At 41.4% G+C, this 24,227-nt stretch overlaps 1 protein-coding gene across 1 annotated transcript in view; it reads left to right on the forward strand.

The window, feature by feature from the left end:
• The first annotated feature begins 5,138 nt into the window (after positions 1-5,138).
• TSPAN7 (tetraspanin 7) overlaps positions 5,139-24,227 on the forward strand; it is a 79,315-nt gene continuing 60,226 nt past the window's right edge. The window contains exon 1 of the mRNA XM_035114688.2: positions 5,139-5,255. Coding sequence (XP_034970579.1) covers positions 5,175-5,255 — 81 coding nt within the window. The 5' untranslated portion in view covers positions 5,139-5,174. The remainder of the gene's footprint in view (positions 5,256-24,227) is intronic.

Raw genomic sequence — 24,227 nt, forward strand, 5'->3', positions numbered from 1 at the left:
TGTTCTAGGATCCAAGCTTAGTACATAACAACTATACAGTGGAACCTCGGTTTATGAACACCTCGGTTTATGAATTTTCAGTTTATGAACGCCGCAGACCCATCTGGAACGGATTAATTCACTTTCCATTACTTTTAATGGGAAAGTTCGCTTCAGTTTATGAACGCTTCAGTTTATGAACAGACTTCCGGAACCAATTACACCCATGTTTCAGTTTATGAACGCTTCAGTTTAAGTACTTCGCGGACCCATCTGGAACGGATTAATCCACTTTCCATTACTTTCAATGGAAAAGTTTGCTTCAGTTTATGAACGGTTACTCCGCGGACCGTCTGGAACGGATTAATCCACTTTCCATTACTTTCAACGGGAAAGTTCGCTTCAGTTTATGAACGCTTCAGTTTATGAACAGACTTCCGGAACCAATTGTGTTCATAAACCGAGGTACCACTGTACTCCCCCAAGCTTGTTCCATAATACATTTGCTAGTCTTTAAGATGCCACAAGCCGCTTTTTGTTGCTTCTATTGGCAAGAGATGGTAGCAGGGCTACCCCTGGGGGACACTACATTATTATTACATTTGCTAGCCTGTGTCAAGAGGTTCTACATAGGTAAAAATAGTTTGCGATTTCATGTGGGACTTTGGAATTCATTGAAAACGTGTGGCTCAGTTTCCAGGAAAGGCAATGCTGAAGAAGTTAGCAGCAGCAGGAGGAGGACATGCCTGGACTTCTCAAATGATATTTTGCACTGCAGCAGATACCACACTACCAGCATAATGTAAGGAGAGGGTTGGGTGCATGGGCTAAGGATCGCTTCTTATCAAAAGGGATAAGGAAGCAAGAATGCTGGCATCATATAATCTGGATATTTCGGGGTTCTTAAATGCATGGAGAATCTCCATAGATACAAAAGGCTCCCTGCCTGAAACTGTTGCTTTCCAGCTTGTAGAAGACAACTGAATTGGCAATTGGGGGACCAGCAGGAAGAGCTGGTATGTTCATCCTCAATGTGTGCCCCCCCCCCGCTGATTACTTGAACTAGTCATGTAACACAAGCATAGAGCTTTGGTGTGAAGTGAATAGAGAAAAGCAGAGTGGGTATCAGAACAGGGTTCAGAGAAGCTTGTGGTGGTACAGAAGGAAGAGAGCACACTATGGAACACAAGGTGAGAAAAAAAGGAGTTGATAGAGAGCTGGTTGCAAAGAAAACAGGGAGTTGGAACGGTAAGCAAAAACACTAACTTATTGTTATCAGAAGAATGTAGCTTTTTTGAGCAAATGGGAAAGAGGTGCAATCCTGCTGTCCTTGGGTAAAATGGAGATGAAGAAAATTCTAAACTCAAGGAAAAGTGATTGGAATACAAACATGATTTACCTAGGTAAGAACAATAGAGGTTACACTCTTTTATGCTAAATAATGCATGAGGAAGTGTGTTGTGGTTTAATGAGTGAAAAAGGATAGCTTAATAGCCTGAGAGCAGCTAAACTTTACTACAACTCCAATATATAATGTTTTATGGTTATGCATATAGGTTTTTTTTATATAGATTAAGTAAAATGTTTCCAGTGATGGGGGAATAGTGACAGCCTTAAGTGCAGGAAAGAAACAAAAAAACGTAATCTTAATTTCACTGCGATTGTTCTACTTTCAAGCTACCTTTTTTTAAAAAGCTATCACCCGGGATCTTTTCTTTCTCCTCCCAGCCTCTCATCCCCAGAGACCAACATTTCCCTGCCTCCCACCCTAGGTCCCTCTATCAACCCTCTACTACCCCCATGAGTGCACAATCCTTGCACCCTAATAAAGGCCCAGAGCAGAGAAGAAATAAAATACAAAGAAGAAATAAAATAAAAAGAAAAAAGGGGGAGGGGAGAGAAAGAAGAAGAAAGAAGAAAGGAAAAGAAAGAAAATACAAAAGAAACAATAAAAATAAAAAAGACTTCTGCCAGTTACATAATTAAAAATATTATTTAAGACATTACACTCCATAACATTCATCTTCTCCACTTTCTGTTAAACAATATTTCTGTTAAACAATATCCACTTTCTCTTAAACAATATTTCTTTTAAATCCAAGTATCCAAGAGGAGTTTACAAATAGTTATTATTAGTAGCAAATGTCAACTGTTTTTTCCCCTTTTATATCAACTTTGCCTCCAGTAATTCCCACAAACATGTCTTCATTTTGAGTAATAGTACATTCATCCATCCACATCCACGTTATAGTCTCTCCACTGTGATCACATATTGAAATTATATTCCATCATTCTTTTCTTGTTATATATCCTTTACTTCACACCCGTATCAGTATAATCAATTTCCATTTCCTGTTGTATTTCCATTTCCTGTTGTGCTAACCATAGTTTATTGTACATTTTAAATATGAATGTTTATATGCTAATGTTTTAATGGGACTTTTTGTTGTGTGTTGTTATTATTGTGCACTTCAGTTACTGTGTAGGCTATTTTAATGGTGTTGTAAAATAGTTTTTTTATATTTTGTAAATCACTTCAAAGTCTTAACATTAAGTGTTATATAAATTAATAAATAAGAACTAGCACTCCAAGAATTGGGTTGGCTGTTACCAAACACATTGATAATAAATGCCAACTCAAAGTTCTACTTGGAATAATGTCTGATTCTCATTTACTATGAGTTAAAGTGAAATGACTTGGACTCCAGCTCTAGTTTTGATTGACATTTGTGTTGTACCGCAATGACAGCAATGACTGAAATAATTACTTGATCTGTGTGGAGATCAACTAGTTCATTAACTGCAGCTCAATAATGTTGATTTTAACTTGGTTTTAACTGACCCTGAACAATTTGTAGTAATTCTCAGTCAGTCTCCTTATTCTGGAGTATTACTACTGAAGTAAGTAGCTTCAGGATTGTGGCTCAAAAGTTGCAATATGTTAACAGCACATTACAACTGCTTGGCTTGTGCTAGTTTTGTTAAAACACATGAGTTTATGTGGCCTATGTCTATGATGGCCTATATTTGGTGATAGCAAGTACTCATCCCACCCCCGATCACTAGATCACATGCATCCTTTCTGTGTCACACAATCCTTTTTTTTCTTACTACCAATGGCAAATATGACTTTCTTCTGTATGAAGAATGCTATTTCCCCCTCGTCTCTAAATAAACACATCATTCTCCATTTGGTGGGAGGGGCACATTTTAGAAGGTATGGTTTTGCCTTTCCTTGCAAGGGACCTTTCACATACTGGTAGCCACTTCAGGGTATGGCATTTGGGGAAAAGGATGTGCCAACTGCCCAGCCTGAAGCCAACTGGGCATGCTGTCTATATGTGCATGTAGGGTTCAAATGTTCTCAGGGACATTTGCTGAAGTGGAAGCCTGTGTGTGGCAGATGTAGATGAAGGTGGCATGTCAGTCCAACTTTTCTGTTCAGAGAGAGACCAACCTGGCCTCATCCATTGACCAGAGTAGGTCACATCCATACCGTACATACTTCTGAGAGAGCTACAGCACCCTTAACAAATTACAGTTAACAGTATTCTTTGGGGGACACCATGTCATAGCTGCCAAGTTCTCCCTTTTTTTAAGGGAAATTCCCTTATGCTGAATAGGCTTCCTCGCGAGAAAAGGGAAAACTTGGCAGCTATGCACCATGTGCTTTAGCTGCGTGTTAAATGTGCTTCAAATGTATAGTGTGGATGTGACAGGAAGTTTTCTTCCACCTTCCCTATGAGAAAGGACAGTCTTTTCTAACTGCCTGTTGTGCTGGGACTGCAGAGCTGAAGGGCAGCACATTCTAGTCTCTGTCCTCAGCCAGGGTACCAGGGGCCACTGGGAGACTGTCTCCCTTCCTTCTCAGGAAAAATATAATAGCATGGGGAAAACCACATGTGCCCCGCATGCCACATCTACTCTGGAAGCCCTATTACAGGAGGACCTAAAATGCTTTCCACAACACCAGGAGCTTATTCACCTGCTCATCTTCCAATATATCAGCATCTGCCAGCAACGTCATTCTATCTGTGGCCAATATCTATGCAAAAGTATGAATGGATAAAAAACTGACATCAGAAAAAGACATTTCAGCTTCCGAGGATCCTAAAGGTGCTCATCAGCAGAAAGGGATTACAATTCCCATCAGCTCCAACCAGCATGCCAAGGGCAGAGATCTCTGCCTGTCTACGTACAATCTCCACCCCCTCCCCATCACGTATTTATGGACCTGCAAATCAGGAGTAGACTTCATGCATCATCCATCAAAGGCTCACACCACATTGGTTAGCCTTTAAGGTGCCACAATTACAGCTTGTGCCTGTGTTTATTGTCCCCTTCCCCTTCCCAGCCCCCCCTTTCCCCTTTTGTACCCCATGTTTTGTAAGCCTGGGAGCAAAGCCCCTGTTATTATTGATCAGTGTGTGCGCGCGCGTGTGTGTGGGGGGGGGTCTGGATTAAAATAAAAATGAACAAATCTCTCTCTCCTTCTTTTTCAATTAATGGAACAGAAAATACAAGCCCCCCCCCCCCCCGTGCCATATTGTCACCGGCACATTCCCTCTCTCTCTCCCCCTCGCAGGCGCGTCCTACATTCGCCTCCCTCCCCTTTATTCTAATCTCCCCTCAGTAAGAGACGCATTTCTTCTTTCTGCGCCACGGCTTGCGTATATCTTTTGCATTAAAACAGGCACGACGCCAGCGCCGCGGCCACCCCAGGGTTCCCCTTGCTCTTGCCCCTCAGCACCCTTCTTTCCCGAATCCCTACACGTCGATAAAAGAAAAAGGTGGCTGTGGGTGGGTTGTGAAGGGGAACACGCTCTCCGCCCGCTGCGTCCCTCGGCGCAGCAGATGGCGAGGCGCGTCGCGTATGGTCGTGCGAACCTGCCCCGCCGCCTTCTCCACCGTTGTGACCGCACAATGCCAAGCTGTGGCGTTTCGGGGAGGCAGCTGCGGGAAGCGGCGGGGCGCAGCAGGGCGGCAGCGGTCCAGAAGCGCGTGCGAGCAGCTCGGCCTGTCAGCCCTTGCAGCAAGCTGTAGTATCGGGAGCAGAGCAGAGGCAGGCGGCGGGAAGCAGCGCCGCTCGGTGGAGGCGCGAAGCGAGCCCGGAGCCCCTCCTCCCTCCGCCACCGCGGCTACTCCTCCTCCTCCCCCCTCCCCTGCCCAGAGCCAGCAGCCGGGATCTCAGTATTATGGCATCGAGGAGAATGGAGACCAAACCCGTCATAACGTGTCTGAAAACCCTCCTCATCATCTACTCCTTCGTTTTCTGGGTGAGTGTCCCCCGCCATGGAAACAAAGCCCCACACTAGAAGCAGCCCCGGGAGGCTGGGAGGAGGGTTGGGGGGGGGCGCCGGGGGCGACAATTAATCCCCTCGCCTTGCGCCCCGGGAGGGTGTGTGTGTTTCCTCTTTGGTAAACGGGGGAAGATAACGGCGCGTTGCAAGGCGAACTGCAGCGGCTCATGTTGCTGCGCAAACGGCGCCTTGCCTGGGGAAATTTTGCAGCGCGAGTCGCGCTGATCCTCCATGCTCGGCTCCTGGTTTATCATTGACTGGCTTTCTAATGGAGGAAGGGATTTGAGGATTGTGCCTGATTTGCACCACCACCACCCCTTTCAAACATAAAAGAAGCAGCTTCAGGAAGAAAGTTGCCGGCTTCGGCGAGCTTCACGCATTGCATTTTATTTCTCTTTCTGTGATACGATATTATTCCACTGTAATAACCCATCCAGTTATTCCACTGTAATAACACATCCCCCGCTCTTTTCTGTTGGTCTTGCAATACAACCTCCGCCTTGAAAGGTTGTAATATAGCCATTCGTAATCAATCTGCTGTCCTGACAGAGGGCTGTCCGACATGGTCATGTCGTTGCAGTAGAGAATCGTTATATGGATGTACCTCTGCCTGGATTTTTTTTGGGAGCGTTTTGCGTCTTAACCACCTCACAGTGATATTTCTTTCATTCTCTCATCTCTCTCTCTCTCTCTCTCTCTCTCTCTCTCTCTCTCTCTCTCTCTCTCTCTCTCTCTCTCTCTCTATATATATACCGGTATATGCGCACATGCATATGCTATGCGCAGGACAGAAGGACATTTATTGCAGGAAGCTAGATACATTTTTGGGCGTTTGGACCACTCAAAATGACTTTTAAATTGCAACCTGCCTCCTAGATGGATGCATCTGGTAGTAAGAATAAAGAGAGCTGTGGTGTTTATGAATGAGGCAATTGGTGCATCATCCATGAACACACAAAGAAGTCAGTAGCTTAAAACACAACCCTGTTTTAGATTACCGTATATTATATATGAATTCTCTACAAGCCTTTATGTGTGGGAAGTATGATTGACAGCTCACTGATGAAGCTATTGTAAGAGTAAAAAAAACATACTGTATATTTATATATCTATATCTATATCATCTCCTGCATTAAAATAAATTGCAGCCTTTCCAAAAAAAAAGAAGAAAAAAGGTTGTTGTCTCCATGGCTTTGCCTTTGTATATACTGCAGGCAGCTCTCCTAACTATTCAGCACTGCCCACTCCCAATATTATATTTGGAGAAATGCCACCTGCATTTAGTGAGATCAACTTTTATTGTTGTGCTGCTCATTCACAGAAGTGGTTGTCAATGTAGCTGTTGGCACATACAGCATATGCCAAATAGAGAATCAGCATCATATGTTTTAAAAAGTGAGTTTCCATGCTAGAACCTTTTGCTTGAAAGTGTGATATTTCCCCCTGATTTGTCCTTTCGTCTCCTTCCACTGGAACAACACAGCTACCCACAGTAATAAAGCATTGAAATACACATTTTAATGTTCTTAAATCACAGTAATAAAAATAGATGTTGGGGTTCACAGTACTGAAATGCAGCTAGCACATGCTCGACAAAGGAAGCTTAAGGATCTAGTCAGCTGTGCTTGACAGCACACATGTGGAAGCAAACTCCACTGAAGTCAGTGGGGATTACTTGCATGTAAATGTGTTTGGAATCAAGGGGCTAAAAGAATGTAACATGTAAGGCTTGCTTCGGTTTTGTTGATGGGAGTACTGTATAAGGTTGTATAGTGTTACTCACTATTGGTTTCAAGAGACTTTCCTGCTGATTATCCATACCGTGTACTGTGTTAGCTGGGCATAGTTTTGTATGGGAGGTGTCCTCTACAGCAACATTCAAATCGTGGAGTGCCCTCCCTCAAAAATTCAACTGGTGCTGATTCTGAAAGGTTTTAGGCACCAGTTAAAAACATGCTTGTTCACTTAGGTGTTCGGTTAAATTGGTTGTGGATTGGAATAGCCTATCCTCATCAGACTTGTTCATTTATTATACTTGATTATAGACTTAACGTTATATAAGGTTTTTCTGTATTTGTTTATTTTTATTGTAATTTGTTTTTTATACTTTGTACCTCATTATGGGATTGTTTTGAATGAAGTGCAGTCTAGAAATACTTTAAATAAATAGATAAACAGTGTATGATGTATATTTTACTATTTTCACGGCTGGTGATTCTAGTTCTAATTTTTCCCTTCAAGCTGACGTCAGGCATTGCTTGCAACTGCTTTGAGGGAGTGCGGGGGTTGGGTGGGGGAGAGAATATCCTCCACTGCTCATTGCTAGTGTAATAATATTACTGCTTTATTAGTATGATCTGTGACCCAGATACATTAAAGAGTCATTGGGTAACACAAGCCCTGAATTTTCAAACAGCCTCTGGGGAATGGCATTTTCTTAGTAACCTGGTATGTTGTTCAGAAGATGACAGACATAAACAGCATATCATGTTGTGACAATGATTTGCTGATTAAAAACTCTTCAGTGGTATATAGTGACAATACAATATAATGGCCCGCTGGCCTTAATCTGCTTGTGTACCATGCAATATACTAAAACAAGCTAGTCACTTCATACTGAGGAAAGCTGATTGCGCATTACCATTTTAATAGCTCTGTCATGTGAAATGCGGTGACGAGATGTAAAACATCCTTCCGCCTAAGCTCTGTTAAGCAAATCATTTTTCCAGTACCAGCATTATCATTTAACCTGGAGGACAGCTCCCAGTGCACACACACTGCTTTTTTAAACTTATATTTGTTTCGTTTTCAAAGCACTTTATTTTGTAGGGCTGCTTTCTTATGTAGACTTGCTTGGAGTAAGACCGTCTGGATTGAGCGGACATACTTCTGAGTAAAGATGCATAGCACTGGGCGGCTGGTACTTCTCCAGTGGATGCACACAGCCAGCTCTTTTCACAGCTCTCTCCTTACCCCTTCATTGCTGGTACTGTTTAAGCAAGGTTTATGCTGTCTCCAAAAGAAAAAAACAATACAGCTTTAAGAGGAAGGAATACACTGTTATCCCCTTATGCCTACTAGTGATTCCTCTTGTGCAAGGCTGAGGTATAAGAATCCAGAGACTTTGCCATGCTGCATTTGGAAACAAGGAAAATAAATTAAAACAAATGCTCACTGTTATTCCTTCAATATGGTTAGGAAATCGCTTCATGTTATCTGTGCAAATGTTGGCTTCCTGCAGATGATTAGAGAATCTTGTTCTCTGGCTAAAGAGAGGATTTGTGCCTTGAAGTCTGTCTAACTAGTTCTTTCCATGAGCAATAATCCCAGGATAATAAAAAATGTGCACACACTGTGGCCCCCTTATAGGACCAAAACAAATAGGCATTTTTTTTTAAAGGAAGTGGTGCTTTCCAGGCCTGTCATGGTGACAGAAAATATATTCTCTCTCTGAGCAGAGGAATAAAAAGGCTTTAAAAGAAAAAAAACAAACGTTTGTTCTTCCCTTTAATTATGAATTAGACATTAAGGTTACATCTTCATTGCAACCCCAAATAGGTTTCAAACCTGTTTGAAGCAGTAAGAATGGGATTCTTGGAGAACCTTTAGAATTCTAATTTTGTGAGAGTACTATGAATCCCTTGAGTATTTGCATAGTTCCTTATACAATGAACTGCTTTTGTTGCACACCATGAACAACAGCATTCTTCTACCTTTTTCTGCTTTAGTTAGGCTCTTTCTGACACATAACACTGATGCTGTCACTGCTGTGGGAGGTTTCCTGCAATGGGATTCCCACGTGACCTTGGCATATGCATGAATACTAGAACCTGGTGCCAAGTCACTTGAGTTTTTCCAGTCAACTGATGCCCAGTTGAGAAGACACACATGATTTGTCCTACCTATGGGACACTGGCATTCTTGCACTTACTGCACTGCTGCGAGATTTTGCCCTAAGGAAGTGGCTTGCACTCACTAATGGTGTGTGGGAACAGGGCCTTAGTTCCAATCAGTGATAAGTCAGGGCCAGACATGCTGCTTCAGGAGATCCATGATTGATTGATCTGCTTTTTTGATAGAACTAGATGAAGGCACGTGTCTGCGGGAACTTTGATTGGGGAAGCTGCTGGCTGCAGGGTTATTTAACGTTCCCCCTACCAATGCCATTTTCCCAATCTAAATTACCCTCATGCAACTTCTATTTGCACTGTGATGAAAAATACAGATAGCTTTTTCTAGCTTGGATCTTCCCCCTACAAAGGAAATAGTAACTTAAGGAGCAGGGGGACGGTGTGGGAAGAAAGTTGTTTGCCACTTCACTGCCCCCCAAGAAATGTGGGTGCTTTTATTTGGGAAAAATTTGGAAGATCAATCACAGGACTCCTGGTCTAATGTGTTGCATTTACACAGAAAGCACCCTTTGACTGCTTAAGTACCATTGTTGTTTACTGGAATTCAGCTCATTCACAATATGGTGGTTACTCCAGGTTTATTAGTGCCTATCCCTCAGGGCTGTGTGGAAATGCTGCATTCTCTTCAGTCTAAAGCATGAGCTTTTAATATACCTTTTCTATGGATGGGAGTGTGAATAAGGAGAATGAGGTGGGAGGAAATGTAGGCAGCATATTTGGGTGGGTTAAATTCTCTGCATTCTGATTTTGGTAGGGGATGGAGTATATGGACTCTTTGCTTCTTTCATTATACTTGTGTTTTGCTATTGCAATTTCAGTCATGTGCCCATTTTGTAGTTGCAAATTGCTCTTATTTGCAAACATGGTGCCATACTATTATGAATCTCAGAGGAAGACTGGCAAATACCTTTCTGTAGGACTTAAATATAAAACTCTTGCAAAACAATGCATAGACAAAAGATAGCTATGATAATTTTATTCCCCTAGAAGGAATAAAATTCCTTGTAATGGAATTGCTGATCCAGCCTCATTCACAGAAGCACAAACTGTATATTAGAATGCCAAATTTACCCTGCTCTTATAATAGTCTGTGCCTTTGAATTATTGGTAGCATTAATCATTCCTGCAATGAATGTCTAATTGGGATAGTGGAATCAACACTCCCCCTACCCCATATTTCCCTTGGACTGCTTCTGTTTTATTGCTCACTGATTCAACTTTGCATTTATACATCTCAGCAAATTGGTTTTAGAAGATCGGCTAACAGTGCTGCTTCCCTTCCCTTCTTAACGTAGGTTCTTTTTGGGTTGAACATTTTCTGCCATTTTCTGCCATTTCCAAGAGTAGTCACGATGCGGAAAGTAATGAGTTGGTTTTCTGGGTCCTGCACAAATGACTGCTAAAATTGAAATCAGTAGTCCAGTGTTTTAAAACCTTTATCTATTTTAAGGACATGAGCTGGTTATTTCCTACACTAAGAAAGAAAAAGTATGGAAGTGCGATGTGAATGTTTAAATCACAGTGTTAAAATACAATCTTAAGTACTGTACTTTAAAATACTGATTACTGAACAACAAGTGTGTGTGTGTGTGTGTGTGTGTGTGTGAAGATTCTGGTGTTAGAAAGTCTTGAAAAACATGAGTAAAAAGTAAAAAAAGGTCCAACAACTGCAGTAGTCTATATTATATAGGCAGTAATCTGCTTTTCAATGACCCTCATACCACACTTTTTAACCAGTGTTTGTACAAATCACACCTGCATTTGCTGCACTAGCAGAATTAGCTGTTTTGTTTTGAGCAATGGCCTTAGCAATACATATGTACAAAGTCATATGTCTGTGGTACCCTGGACAGTTCCATGCAAGGCCCAGGCTGGAGACTTTGTAAGAGTCCAGATGTTGCTTCTGTAGCAATGAGCTTGAGAATTGGCCTCAAATAGGAGCTGCCGCTTTATCTGAGTTGCTAACTCTTTAATAGGGAGCTGGCGATTCCACTAGGACTTCTGAGGTAATGGCTCAATGGTCTCCTCTTGTACAAGTGCTTTTGGTTGGTTATGCACATGTAGAGCTGGCTCTGAGAGCAGTTCCCTCTCCACTCCAAATCCCATGCATTAACCCCTGAAAATTTGTAACAGTGGATTTGTAACTGGCTGACTGACCGAACCCAAAGGGTGCTCATCAATGGCTCCTCTTCATCCTGGAGAGTAGTGACTAGTGGGGTGCCACAGGGTTCTGTCTTGGGCCCAGTCTTATTCAACATCTTCATCAATGACTTGGATGATGGGCTTGAGGGGATCCTGAGCAAGTTTGCAGATGACACCAAATTGGGAGGGGTGGCTAATACCCCAGAGGACAGAATCACACTTCAAAATGACCTTAACAGATTAGACAACTGGGCCAAAGCAAACAAGATGAATTTTAACAAGGAGAAATGTAAAGTACTACACTTGGGCAAAAATAATAATGAAAGGCACAAATACAGGATGGGAGACACCTGGCTTGAGAGTAGTGCATGTGAAAAGGATCTAGGAGTCCTGGTAGACCACAAACTTGACATGAGTCAACTGTGTGATGCAGCAGCTAAAAAAGCCAATGCAATTCTGGGCTGCATCAATAGGAGTATAGCGTCTAGATCAAGGAAAGTAATAGTACCACTGTATTCTGCTCTAGTCAGACCTCACCTGGAGTACTGTCTGCAGTTCTGGGCACCACAGTTCAAGAAGGATACTGACGAGCTGGAACGTGTCCAGAAGAGGGCAACCAAAATGGTCAAAGGCTTGGAAACAATGCCTTATGAGGAACGGCTTAGGGAGCTGGGTATGTTTAGCCTGGAGAAGAGAAGGTTAAGGGGTGATATGATAGCCATGTTCAAATATATAAAAGGATGTCATATAGAGGAGGGAGAAAGGTTGTTTTCTGCTGCTCCAGAGAAGCGGACACGGAGCAATGGATTTAAACTACAAGAAAGAAGCTTCCACCTAAACATTAGGAAGAACTTCCTGACAGTAAGAGCTGTTCGACAGTGGAATTTGCTGCCAAGAAGTGTGGTGGAGTCTCCTTCTTTGGAGGTCTTTAAGCGTAGGCTTGACAGCCATATGTCAAGAATGCTTTGAATGCTTGGCAGTGGGTTGGACTGGATGGCCCTTGTGGTCTCTTCCAACTCTATGATTCTATGATTCTAAGATCATTAATATGGAGTTTATTATCAGACATCTTCTTAGGCTACAGTCCTAAATACAATCTCCTTGAACAGAGTGGGACTTATTTCTGAGTAAACGCCATATGGAATTGTGCTATTAGTATAGCTGCAGAATGCCTGCATGAGCTTTCTGTGTTTTGGAGTAACTACTTCCATCTATTGTGTCAGAAATTATACATTAAAACAAGCATTTGTGTCTGCTGTTCCCTCTCTCCTGACTAGCTTTATTGTTTTATTAGGCAGGAGTGGGACATCTTGCCAGAAACTATGTGAAGAGCTGAATTGGATGTATCAGTGCTATTGACATAAAGTGGTTATGCTGGATTCCTGTGTTTCTGTTCTGAGTATCTATCTATTTTTTTAAAAAGAAGTTTACCTGTGATTCTGGTATGACTAAAGTAGATTCTAATAAAGAATAACAAAAATGAGCACAATCAGAATAGTGAATTCTAGAAATGAAACTTTCAGATGATTTACATGACCAACATGCCTCAAACCTTTCATGCTATGTGACAAAAAGATTTTTGTTGTTACTGTTACTGAAATGTCCAAGATGAATGAATTTGAAAAGTAAAAAGCATTTACAAAGTTCCTTTCTAATTTGGGGGGGGGGGGTTGTATGCCTAGCGGACAAGGAAATAAGGTATGGGAAAGCAGATTTTCTTATTACAGTATTGATCGTTTTTTTATCACAAGATGAATGTGCTCCCAACTTTGAACATTGATCTTTGCATTTTGAAAGTACAATTGCTTTGCTCTATAACATATGTTCAGAAAATACTGGTGAACAAATTGACAATATGAAAGATAACCCTGGAAAGGCTTAGCATGAGAAATGAATCCATGTCTTTAGACCAAGCCTTCTCTGGCTGAATCAGACAGAGAGATGCTGCACTTTACTTTTGACACCATGGCAGGAGGTATGTCACTTGTGTACAGAAGCTAACACCTAATTTGAACTAAGAAATTGTTTAGTAGCAATAATAGTTGCTTTAATTTGGGGGTTTTTCTACTTATGCTTGCTTTTACATGGTTTGTGTTTTGTACCCCACCATCATTCATTGTGCTTGTGCTACCCTTTGTGTGTATGCACAAGAGTGGTAAGAGGCTATGAGGAACAAGCCAAACAGCAGTAGCACATGGTGTGACGGGGCTGTGCTGCTTACCAGATCCCCCTCCAGCTGAATTGTTGCTGCATATTGGGAGAGAGAGAGAAGGGGTAAGGTGGTATGAGGTTGGCAAGGTGCAAACACACCAGCAGGAGTGCCAGATTGGCTCTGCTGGTGCATTTGCTCCACACTGACCTCATTGCCTCCTCCACACCTCCTGGAATGCAGCAGCAACTCAACCAGAGGTCAGGTGAGCATTGCAGCCCCATCATGTTGTCCATAACTGCTAAAGACAGCCCTGCTATATATTTGCTAGTAAATTTACTTGTGATTAGGCACTCCCACTCCTTGAAATATGTGGGTATCCGGAAAGTTCGACAACATTGACTTCATTAGTGGCTCAACATAATTTCAAACTGCCTTCATTCAGATTGTTAAATGGCACAAGTGCTTTCTTATCTAACTGTGCTCAAGATGATGCAGCTTTAGGCTTGAGCTGGGTGTGACCAGGCTCACTACTTATGTCCATGTCCCAGCAGAGTACCCTAAACACAGTAGTACTGCAGTACACTCTACAACCAAATTCCAATGATTCCTCCACTCAAACCACATAAAAGTTTAAGAGGTGTACAAAAACAACTGCTCCCACCCTCCATTCATCAGCTCATTCACATGTGGCGTATTGAAGGCAATCATTTTGGTGCCATTTGGGGGATTGTGTTTAAAACTCCAAAATGGTTTGGGGAAGAAGTGAGATGTACAATGGCATTTCCTCATTTCTAGGTTCACTCAAAAAATAAACTTTCTACTGAGAAGAAAAGGTTAAACTTCAACCTGTAAAGTAATACTTTTTTTGCAAAATTCTATTGTGCTCTGCAGTTCCTGCTTTTGAATAGTCTAGATCAATAGTCTTCAACTTTTCCAGACCCAGGTCTCACCTTTACTCAAAACATGCTTTTAGAGACCCATTTCTTAAGTTTACACCATATATTTGTATAGTGGTTGTGCTACAGTTGTGATCCATCTTAGATCAAGCCATGGCCTGTTAGTGGATCCCAAACTATCAGTTTTGATCTTGTGTAATTGATATAACTTGGATTATCCTTTCCAGATGTGGTTATTATTGATCACATTCTTGTTTGTTTCCTGCAGATCTTGCAGCACTGAAGCTTTAGGTCATGTCTTTGCACAAGAGCTATGATCCTTCAAAAAGAATAGGGCTGTCAAAAATGTAACCAAAATGTGTGCATTTGCTTAATTTCATGTTTTTTACATTGCAAGTAACACGAATTTTCACTTTTTCTTATTTGCATAATTTAGCTGCTTAATGAAGTGGAGATTTAACTTTGATTACTTTATTGAATTTATTCCAAATGAACTAGGCAAAGTAACTGTTCAACTTCATTAAACAAGGAAACTAAGCAAATCACACAAAATCAAACTAGTTTGGTTGTTCCTCTGCTGTACCTTTAATCAGTAATTTAATCAGTCACACATACTTGACTTTTTCATAATTTCTGTATATAACAAAATATTTTTCAAGGCTTAAGCAATATTTTTTTAAAAAAATTGAGCTGTAGTAATGGATTTCCTACTTTAGCAGGAGATTGGGCTACATGACCTTTGAGTCATTACCTTCCAAGTTTGTGATTCTGTGAGCCTCTAATTGGTCTGTTTACCTGATGAATCTTCAACTTTGCTAATATTAAATACTCTATTCCTGAGAAGAATTATGAAAGTTTTGTGAGACCTGAATCGAACTAGAGATGGACAAATGCCTTATTCTCTAACTGTGAGTATTTTCACTTGCTGCTGCACGTTAGTAATCAGAGTCCTTCTTCCCCCTCGCCTGCTGTTTCTCTGCACAAAATCTGTCTGTATTGTATTCATTGTGGCTTGCTGTTCACCTCCTTTGTTTTGAGTATAGTGGACTTGTGCCCAATGCAGCTATTATCTCAGTAGTGTGGCAGCTGTCAAAACTCAAAAGTTTCATATGACTATGAGAAAAATTGGATCACCTTCCTAGATAGACTCGCCTAGACCCAACTATCAAGGAGAAGTGCTGATTGACTCTGGAAAGGTGCTGTCATTTCCCTACATTCCTCTTTCCTGGGCTGGTGGTGTCAGTTCTGAATACAGTACTATCTTGCTTGCTGTTCCACTCTGAGGCTTATAGGTCTGATACTGCCCCAAATATTGTCTAGTCTCCTCATTTAGCTATGCTACTTATGCCTGGGAAAGGTTCCTGGTGCCTGCCTCACATTGCAGTCTGAGCTGGCTGTAAATTCTGGCCAGACTTGGTTAAGCATACAAAATCAGTTCCTTTGCAAACTTCACTACAGGCCAAAGTAATATCACCTTTATAAAAGTTTAGGTGTTTGGTTTGCTTTGAGTTCTTATTTTAGATCGAGTTAAATTCTTAAGTACTGCAATGTTGTTTATAAAGGTAAAGGGACCCCTGACCATTAGGTCCAGTTGTGAACGACTCTGGGGTTGCGGCTCTCATCTCGCTCTATAGGCCGAGGGAGCCAGCATTTTTCCACAGACAGCTTCCGGGTCATGTGGCCAGCATAAGTAAGCCGCTTCTGGCGAACCAGAGCAGTGCATGGAAGCGCCGTTTACCTTCCCGCCGAAGCGGTACCTATTTATCTACTTGCACTTTGGGCTTTCGAACTGCTAGGTTGGCAGGAGCAGGGACCCAGCAATGGGAGCTCACTCCGTCACGGGGATTCGAACTGCCGACCTTCCAATTGGCAAGCCCAAGGTTTAGACCACAGCACCACCCGTGTCCCTAATGTTGTTTATAGAGGTGCCTTAATTACTGGGAATGGATGTGGCAAGTGTGATGGTAGCTGATTTTGAAGAGTGTTAACGAAAGATAATTGCCAGAATGACCCAATTTTTCTTGCTAGTGTGGTGTAGTGGTTAAGAGCAGCAGGCTCGTAACTGGGGAACCGGGTTCGTGTCTCTGCTCCTCCACATGCAGCTGCTGGGTGACCTTGGGCTAGTCACACTTCTTTGAAGTCTCTCAGCCCCACTCATCTTACAGATTGTTTGTTGTGGGGGAGGAAGGGAAAAGGAGATTGTTAGCTGCTTTGAGACTCCTGTGGGTAGTCATAAAGCAGGGTATCAAATCCAAACTACTACTCCTCTTCTTCTTCTTCTTCTTCTTCTTCTTCTTCTTCTTCTTCTTCTTCTTCTTCTTCTTCTTCCTCCTCCTCCTCCTCCTCCTCCTCCTCCTCCTCCTCCTCCTCCTCCTCCTCCTCTTCCTCCTAGTGAAGAATTCTTTTGTCCCCAAATGGCCAGCAAGTCATTTTAAAGACATAAGAACCCAGCTGGATCAGGCCAAAGGCTCATCTGGTTCAGCATCTTGTTCTCACAGTGGGCTGTCAGATGCTTAAGGGAAGCCCACAAGGAAGACCTAACTTCACTCTCCACACTTGTGATTTCCAGCAATTGGTGTTCAGCAGAGACAGAATACTGCTGTTGTTATACCAAAGACAGTGTATTGTTATTCCTTGCTAGGGCCAATATATTCTTTTTTAAAAATAAGATTTTATTAAGATGTTTCATAATGCATTAGAATAAAAAAATAAACTAATTTAAACAGAAATTCTTTCCTTTTCTGTTTTTATTTTTGTTTAACTATGGCCAATATATTCATGCTTGCATTTTAGTGCTTTATTGTATTCCTGTCAAGGAACAACAAATCCTGAGGGTAGAAACATATTTTATCTAAGCAGTAGTTTTGGTCTTGATGATATCAAGGTCAATATGAATGCTTTTTTGAAAAGTCAGAAATGGCTAGCATTAGAGCTCTGGGTTATTATTAAGAAATGCTTAGATACATTGTTAACATTCTGACTCCCAGCATAATATTATCCAGTAAGATGATACTGATTGTATGTGCGGTTTATATTGGGCTGAATAATGTTAAAATTATAGTCCCTTCAGTAAAAATGGCTGAATGTGCAGCTTCTTATCCCGCTTGCTTTATCCTGTAATCATAATAATGTTTGTGACACTCATTGCATGGAACAGATCAGCCAATTCCTTCTTCCAATACCACAAAATAACCTTAAGAAGCTACAACAAATGGAAAGACTGAATGGGGAAATGTGAATCTACCATAAAAAAAAATGAACCACATTTTTCCAAACAGACTAAGCAGTAGTTGAAGAGTTAGAATTATACTAGATGTGTCAATAAACATTTCTTTGTCTTTAATTTGCAGTGTGTGTGTGTGTGTGTGTGTGTGTGTGTGTGTGTATGTATGTATGTATACACACAGTATATGCATGCAATATTATCAACCAATGGGGGCGTTCCTCCCAGTGAAAAGGCTGGCTCCAGAGAAGGGATTTTCCTCAGGACTGAAGTAGGAGAGGGAAGGCTTAAAAATATCCCAGAGCAAAGTTGAGGCAACAACCTGCTTCTCCCCCAGCTGACACTATTCAGCCAGATAGGCGGGGTATAAATAATAAAATTATTATTATTATTATTATTATTATTAAAATTATTATAAGTTACATTTTTAAAAACACAAGTTAAATGCAAAGGCAAATTTAGCATTTAGATTGTGTTGCCTCGTACTCTGTGGTCTTTTCTGGGCTTCTGTCTAGGCCTTTATCTTGTTCCCAGTGGACTATTGGAATTGTATGCATCACTTTTGGCTGAAGCTCCATATGTTTATTTCAGGTCTTGGCAACTTGTGGCCCTCAGATGTTGTTGGACTTCCATCATCTCTGACTGTTGGCCATTCTTGATCGGGCTGATGTGGGTTGGGACTCCAATGATATGTGGAAGATGCAACGTTGGCTACTTCTACTCTAGTTTATATCATAGCTGCCAAGTTTTCCCTTTTCTCGCGAGGAAGCCTATTCAGCATAAGGGAAAATCCCTTTAAAAAAGGGAGAACTTGGCAGCTATGGTTTATATCAGTCCTGAATGGGTAGACAGGTTTTCAGACCTATTTGTCTTCTTAGAATTACTAACTACATATGCTATGTATTTTATTGGCAACTGATTGTAGCCCGCTCTATCCAGTTTGATTAAGGGCAGGATAAAAATATTTTAAATAAACAAAAAAATTCCTGCTATTTCTTATATTGGAAGAGCAGTATATGAATGCCCAATAAAAGCTTCAGGATCACAATTCACAGCAATAGCAAGCCAACCTGAGCCATTTTCTGTGCATCAAAATGCTGGTATCTCAGTAGAATGCTTCAAAATGGAGTTGGGGGAGGATACTGGTCATTTTTGCTTATCATCGGCTTCTTTCTTAACTGCATTTTCACCTTCCCTTGTCCCTGCCCTTTTCCTTCATTGTCACAATCAGTCTGTTATATTCAGCCATTAAACATTTGCCCACACCCCAATAATTGCTTATTCCTCTTTAATTAAGCTCATTGTTGCACTTCTGTTTTCCATTGTTCCCATCCCCCTCTTTTGGTTGTAAACACTTCTGGACAGGGACTGTGTGGTTCTTATATACCGGTAAGATGATGGAGAATCAAAGTCCAGTCGGTGTCTTTAGGCCCTGGCTTAATATGTAACAGTTTATTGCACTTGGAAATTATTGTGTCAGTTAGATATAGAAAAACAGTGCTGGTTACATTGCCTTCTGGATGACTCGTTCCAAAGCCAATTATAGCAACATCTTCACTTGTCAGTTAGAGGGAAAGCAGGTCACACTGAAGTGTGCATGCACACGAAAGCTCATACCAATGACAAACTTAGTTGGTCTCTCAGGTGCTACTGGAAGGATTTTTTATTTATTTTGCTGTTTATATAAACATCGAAAGCCCCAAACATACCAGGCTGTTTACTAGCATGTAATGTGGGCCGCTGCTTAATACTCTGCTTCTAAAGCAAGTCTTTCAGCAAGTGCTGAAAGGAGTGGATATTTTTATGTCATACCCAAACCAGTGGACCTAAACCCTCCAGTTTTACAAGAGTGTTTCAGGCTTCATAGCTTGGGGTTTTAGTCTTGAGTTTGCCTCTATGCCCCATTCATACCTTCGTAGTTTCCCTCTGCCTCTGTGTTCTATCCATTTATTCCCAAACCATCTCAGATTCATCTCTTTCATCCCCCGTGTAGAGGAGGACTGTTGGACAGTTTCTCCTTAGCTTGAATTCTCATCTTCCTGATGAAGGGCCCTGCATGAGGGGCAAGGTAGAGAGAATCTACCCAGGTGGGAGGCTGGGGGAAGAGGGGGAAGTTACCAGGTGAGAGCTGGGAGGGTTCACCATTCTGTGGGTGGAATAAGGATTAAGATACAATTATTATAGAGGACCTTGTGTTTGTTTGATTATTTATTTGTTTATATTTTTTTCTTTTCATTTTCTCCTTATTTATTCTCTTCTCTTGCTTATTCTTGTTTCTCTTTTATTTCCCTTCTTTAGCTTAGTTTGGCTTTTATTGTATTTTATGTTAAAAACTCAATAAATTTGATTTTTTTTTAAAAAAAAAGAACTCTAATCTTCCCTGTAAACCAAGACTAGCCTTCCCCAACCTGGTGCCCTCCAGATGTTTTAGACTAGGCTGGCCTAGACATTATTTCCACTTTTAAAAAATGTGTTAGCTGCGTCTGTGAAGAGCGAAGAGAAGTCAATGGCTGAACTGCTGCTGTTGCCTTCCAATGTATTATTCAAAGTCCTTTTTAGACTCTGGCATATAAAAGGGCTTCATTAATATTTCAGAGGATGCTGTGATTCTCACCAAAAAGGAACTCCTTCCCTTTCATCACTCGATACTCCTGTATTTCTGTGTGAAACAAATATATTTGGACTCTGTTAACTCCTGAAAGAGCAAACTCATCACTTTCTAAATGAACTGATTGTTCAACTATATCCTGACCTTGAGATTGATGCCAGAAAGAGGTCTTGTAAGCCTGGCTTCTAACTGTAGTGATTAGGCAGCCTTTTTTAAAGGTTTGGCTTTGTGATTCAGACTTCATGAAGGAACCAGTCTCAGTACAGCTGGACTTTCGTTTGGAAATATTTTGTTTGACCAGTTCCTGAACTGATTACTCAAACCATTGTGTTATTCACTTGCTTATTCACAAATGCTAGCTGTGCATTCATCTCAGATTCAAATCAGAATCATTAATTTGGCTCTTTCATGGCAAAATTCATGTCAAATGTGATGCTCTTTACAGAACAAGCAGTCTCCTCAGAATGATAATGAAATTGCCGCTTTTCAAAGAAGCTGAGACAATAATTTTCACTTCCAAGTAGAGATCGTCCAAACTACTTATCTTAAAAAACAACAACCACTGCAAACATTAAGTGTGTAGGTCACTTATAGTGCAATGAATAGATATAGATATATAGTGATACATATAGATTTCTTCCAAAGGAAACAGCACTCCACTCCCCGGGCTGCCATTTGGCAGGCTGTGGGGAGTGAAGTGGTGATGGGATGGAAGGTGTGTGGGTAGAGTTCCTATTCTTGTAAGAGCACACTCTGTGCTTCTTCCTTACCACCACAAGTGTGTGTATGAGAGAAAGAGAAAGAATGTGTGAATGGCTCCTCTCATGCTCACTGCTGTGTCGTGATGCACAGGGTACCCATCATCCTGGTACTAGACAGGCTGCTGTTACCTCCCTGCCCCACACCAATTTCTACATTAAACATAGAGGTTCAGGATCCCAGCCTGCTATTCTGGAAGCCTCCTCCCATTGCAGGTTGTCTGGCAATTCCTAAGGGTAACCCCCTGGCTTTTGGACAAACAGGCCAAACCCTACGCCAAAGGATAAATGGACATAAATCTGACATCAGGAACCACAAGACGGAGAAACCAGTAGGAGAACACTTCAATCTCCCAGGACATTCTATACAAGATCTCAAAGCAGCTGTTTTATTACAGATAAATTTCAGGAACAGACTGGAAAGAGAAGTTGCTGAATTGGAACTCATTACCAAGCTTAAAACCATGGAGCCACCTGGGATGAACAAAGACATAGGATTCTTATCTCATTATGCATGATCAAGCTTTCTTTAACGCCTCAGCCCTTGCTTTTCCCCCACAGGACCAATTGCAGTCATCAGCAGTCGTTAACAGCCATCTACAGGTTTACCACTCCCATCAGCCCATCACCCATTCCCACCCACCCCCGCCACCCTCTGTATATACATAAGGGTCTGACTCTTCTGTTTCAAGTGTATCTGAAGAAGTGTGCATGCACACGAAAGCTCATACAAATATAAAAAACTTAATTGGTCTTTAAGGTGCTACTGAAGGAATTTTTTTATTTTGCTTCCCCTGGCTTTTGCTAGCTAGGAAAATGAGAGATATGAGTTAATAGGTACAAAACAAAACAAAACACCACAGTGACATAGCTGCTGGAGTGATTGACTGCTGCAGTGCAGTTTCCATTCGGCAAATTGGAACAGTGGTAAAAGAGACACCAAAGAGAAAGGGATCTAAAGGGAATTAATTAATAAGCCAATAGAGACTAAACAGAACTAGTGCAGTAAGAGTGGAAAATGCATGGGCTCCTCCTCCAAACAGAACAGTACCAGTACAGAGAAAAGTTGGATGCATTGCAACCTGCTGTATTATATATAATTGGAAGTGCTGTTTATATAAGTTTATAATACACACAGAACCAAGGTTTAATTTGAATTTTGAAATGAGTGGTTTTTAGTTACATTGGTGGTTTGCATTCTTACCAGAAGAAGAAGCAGGAGGAGAGGGAGGAGATGTCTGTGGCTTTTCATCTGAAATTTTAATTCTTGCCATGCTTTTTGGATGTTAAGCTCTCATGAGATGAAATTCCAGACAAATAATGAGATTTTCTTTTCACTGCTTCTGCGGTTTTCCAGTTTGTTTTAAATATTTAATAGTGGAATGTTTTGTCTGAAGCATTTTATTTACTATGTCTTGGTCCTTATTGTTTCTCCCAAATATTCTGTTTTTGCTTCATTTAATTATTCAAACATTAATATCTTACGTTTTGGCTAAACAATGGAGCACCCAAGCTGACTAAAACAAAGATGAAAGCCAAAGCAATGAACAGCACCAATAACAACTTTATTTTTTTTTTTTAAAAAATATTTTTATTAATTTTCCAATTAAAACCAATTATATCACATTCAATATTTCAAATTATACACATATATATATCAATCAAACCGAATGTTATGCCAAATCATCTAAATAATTTATTTTTGGGTTCCCATGCTTCAAGAAATTGGGAATTCCTCGCAACTGTCCACTGCCGTCTTATTTCTAAAGTTCAAATCGTCCTCCAAGCTCATAATATTCCAAATCTTCCCCTTACAGTCACCTAGATGTTTTCCACTTTCATCCGATTGTTCCAGCTGCTGAGATAAATGTCAAACGAAGTTTCACAGATGTTCTTTCTCCTGTGTGAGTTAATCACCAATAACAACTTTAAAATAAGAAAGCAGCTATCAATAACCAGAAAGGTGGCTACTTGTATTTCTTGAGACAAGATGTCCCATGACTTGAGCTAGAAGTGGCTGATAGGGCATTGCCATGCAGCTAGCCTTCAGGCAGCAGTGTCGCCATCGGAATGGTATGGGTGTAGGGTGGCTGTGAGATAGGTATTGTGGCCACACACTGCTGGATCTCCCACTGGTATGCCCTTTCCCTCAACCCAACCTGGTAAGTGGCAGTGACGCTGCTGTTGGAAGGTTGTCACCATGCTACTAGTTGCTCCTGACAAGAGCTGTTATAGAGAACTATAGTGCCAACTATAGAGATGGGACATGTAGCAGGGCTTCCTATGAACTCAAGTGTGCAGGCAAGTTGGCATGTGATACCTTCAGGAATCCAGATCCCTAACAGGTTAGGGCTTTAAAGACTAAAACCCAACAGTTTGAATGTGGAAGCAGGACTGGCTCTCACATAAGGCAAAGTGAGGTAGCTGCCTCTGGTGGTAGATGCCAGAGTGTGCAGATCAGTGAGAAGGTGTTGCAGCCTGCTTTGTGCACCGTAATCTGAGCTGCTGAGAACAGGCACAGTCAAATGCTATGTCTTCTCACAGCTATGTCTGGTATGTGGAACTGGGTTGGGGCACCATTGTGTCCTTCACCTGAAGCAGCAAAAAAACACAAAACCTTAGATCAGCCCCAACACAGAAACAAATGAGAGCTTATGAAGTTGGTACAATTTGTGTGTTCCATGGTCACAAAAACAGGCCCCAGTCAACAGGGTAGTTGCTGCATTTGCACCATCTGAATTTTCTTGACAGTTTTCAAAGGCAGCCTCACACAGAGCATGCTACAGCAATGTAACCTGCAAGTAACAAAGGCATACAAAGTGGAATACCTGCTGAAGCTGTGATAAGCACTTGTAGTTTGGTTGCCAAAGCTGGATCTAGTTGCGGTTCCAAAACTACGAACATCTATTCCTGCCTGGATAGTTTGCAACTAGGCCTGTCATTTCTCCTCCAAAGGCTCCAAAGCCAAATCAGAAACCAGAATGAACAGGATTCAGGAATCCAGTGAGCCAAGATGGTACTTCATGCTCCAAAACATTCCCTCAGAATCATATGTTGGAAAGCGACCAATAGTTATTCAAGTAGGTGGCATCAAAAGGAAGCCTCCTTTCCCAGCAAAGACAGACTACTGCTTCTATCAACTTAACTGGCATTGCTGCTCCTTGCAAGGAGGCACTGATTGAACTTTGACAACTGAAGCCCCTTCCATGCATTCCACTGGTCGCAAGGAGAAAGTATGCTTAGAACTACAGAAACAAC

This window comes from Zootoca vivipara, chromosome 4, assembly GCF_963506605.1.
Source record: "Zootoca vivipara chromosome 4, rZooViv1.1, whole genome shotgun sequence".
Classification (NCBI taxonomy): Eukaryota; Metazoa; Chordata; class Lepidosauria; order Squamata; family Lacertidae; genus Zootoca; species Zootoca vivipara.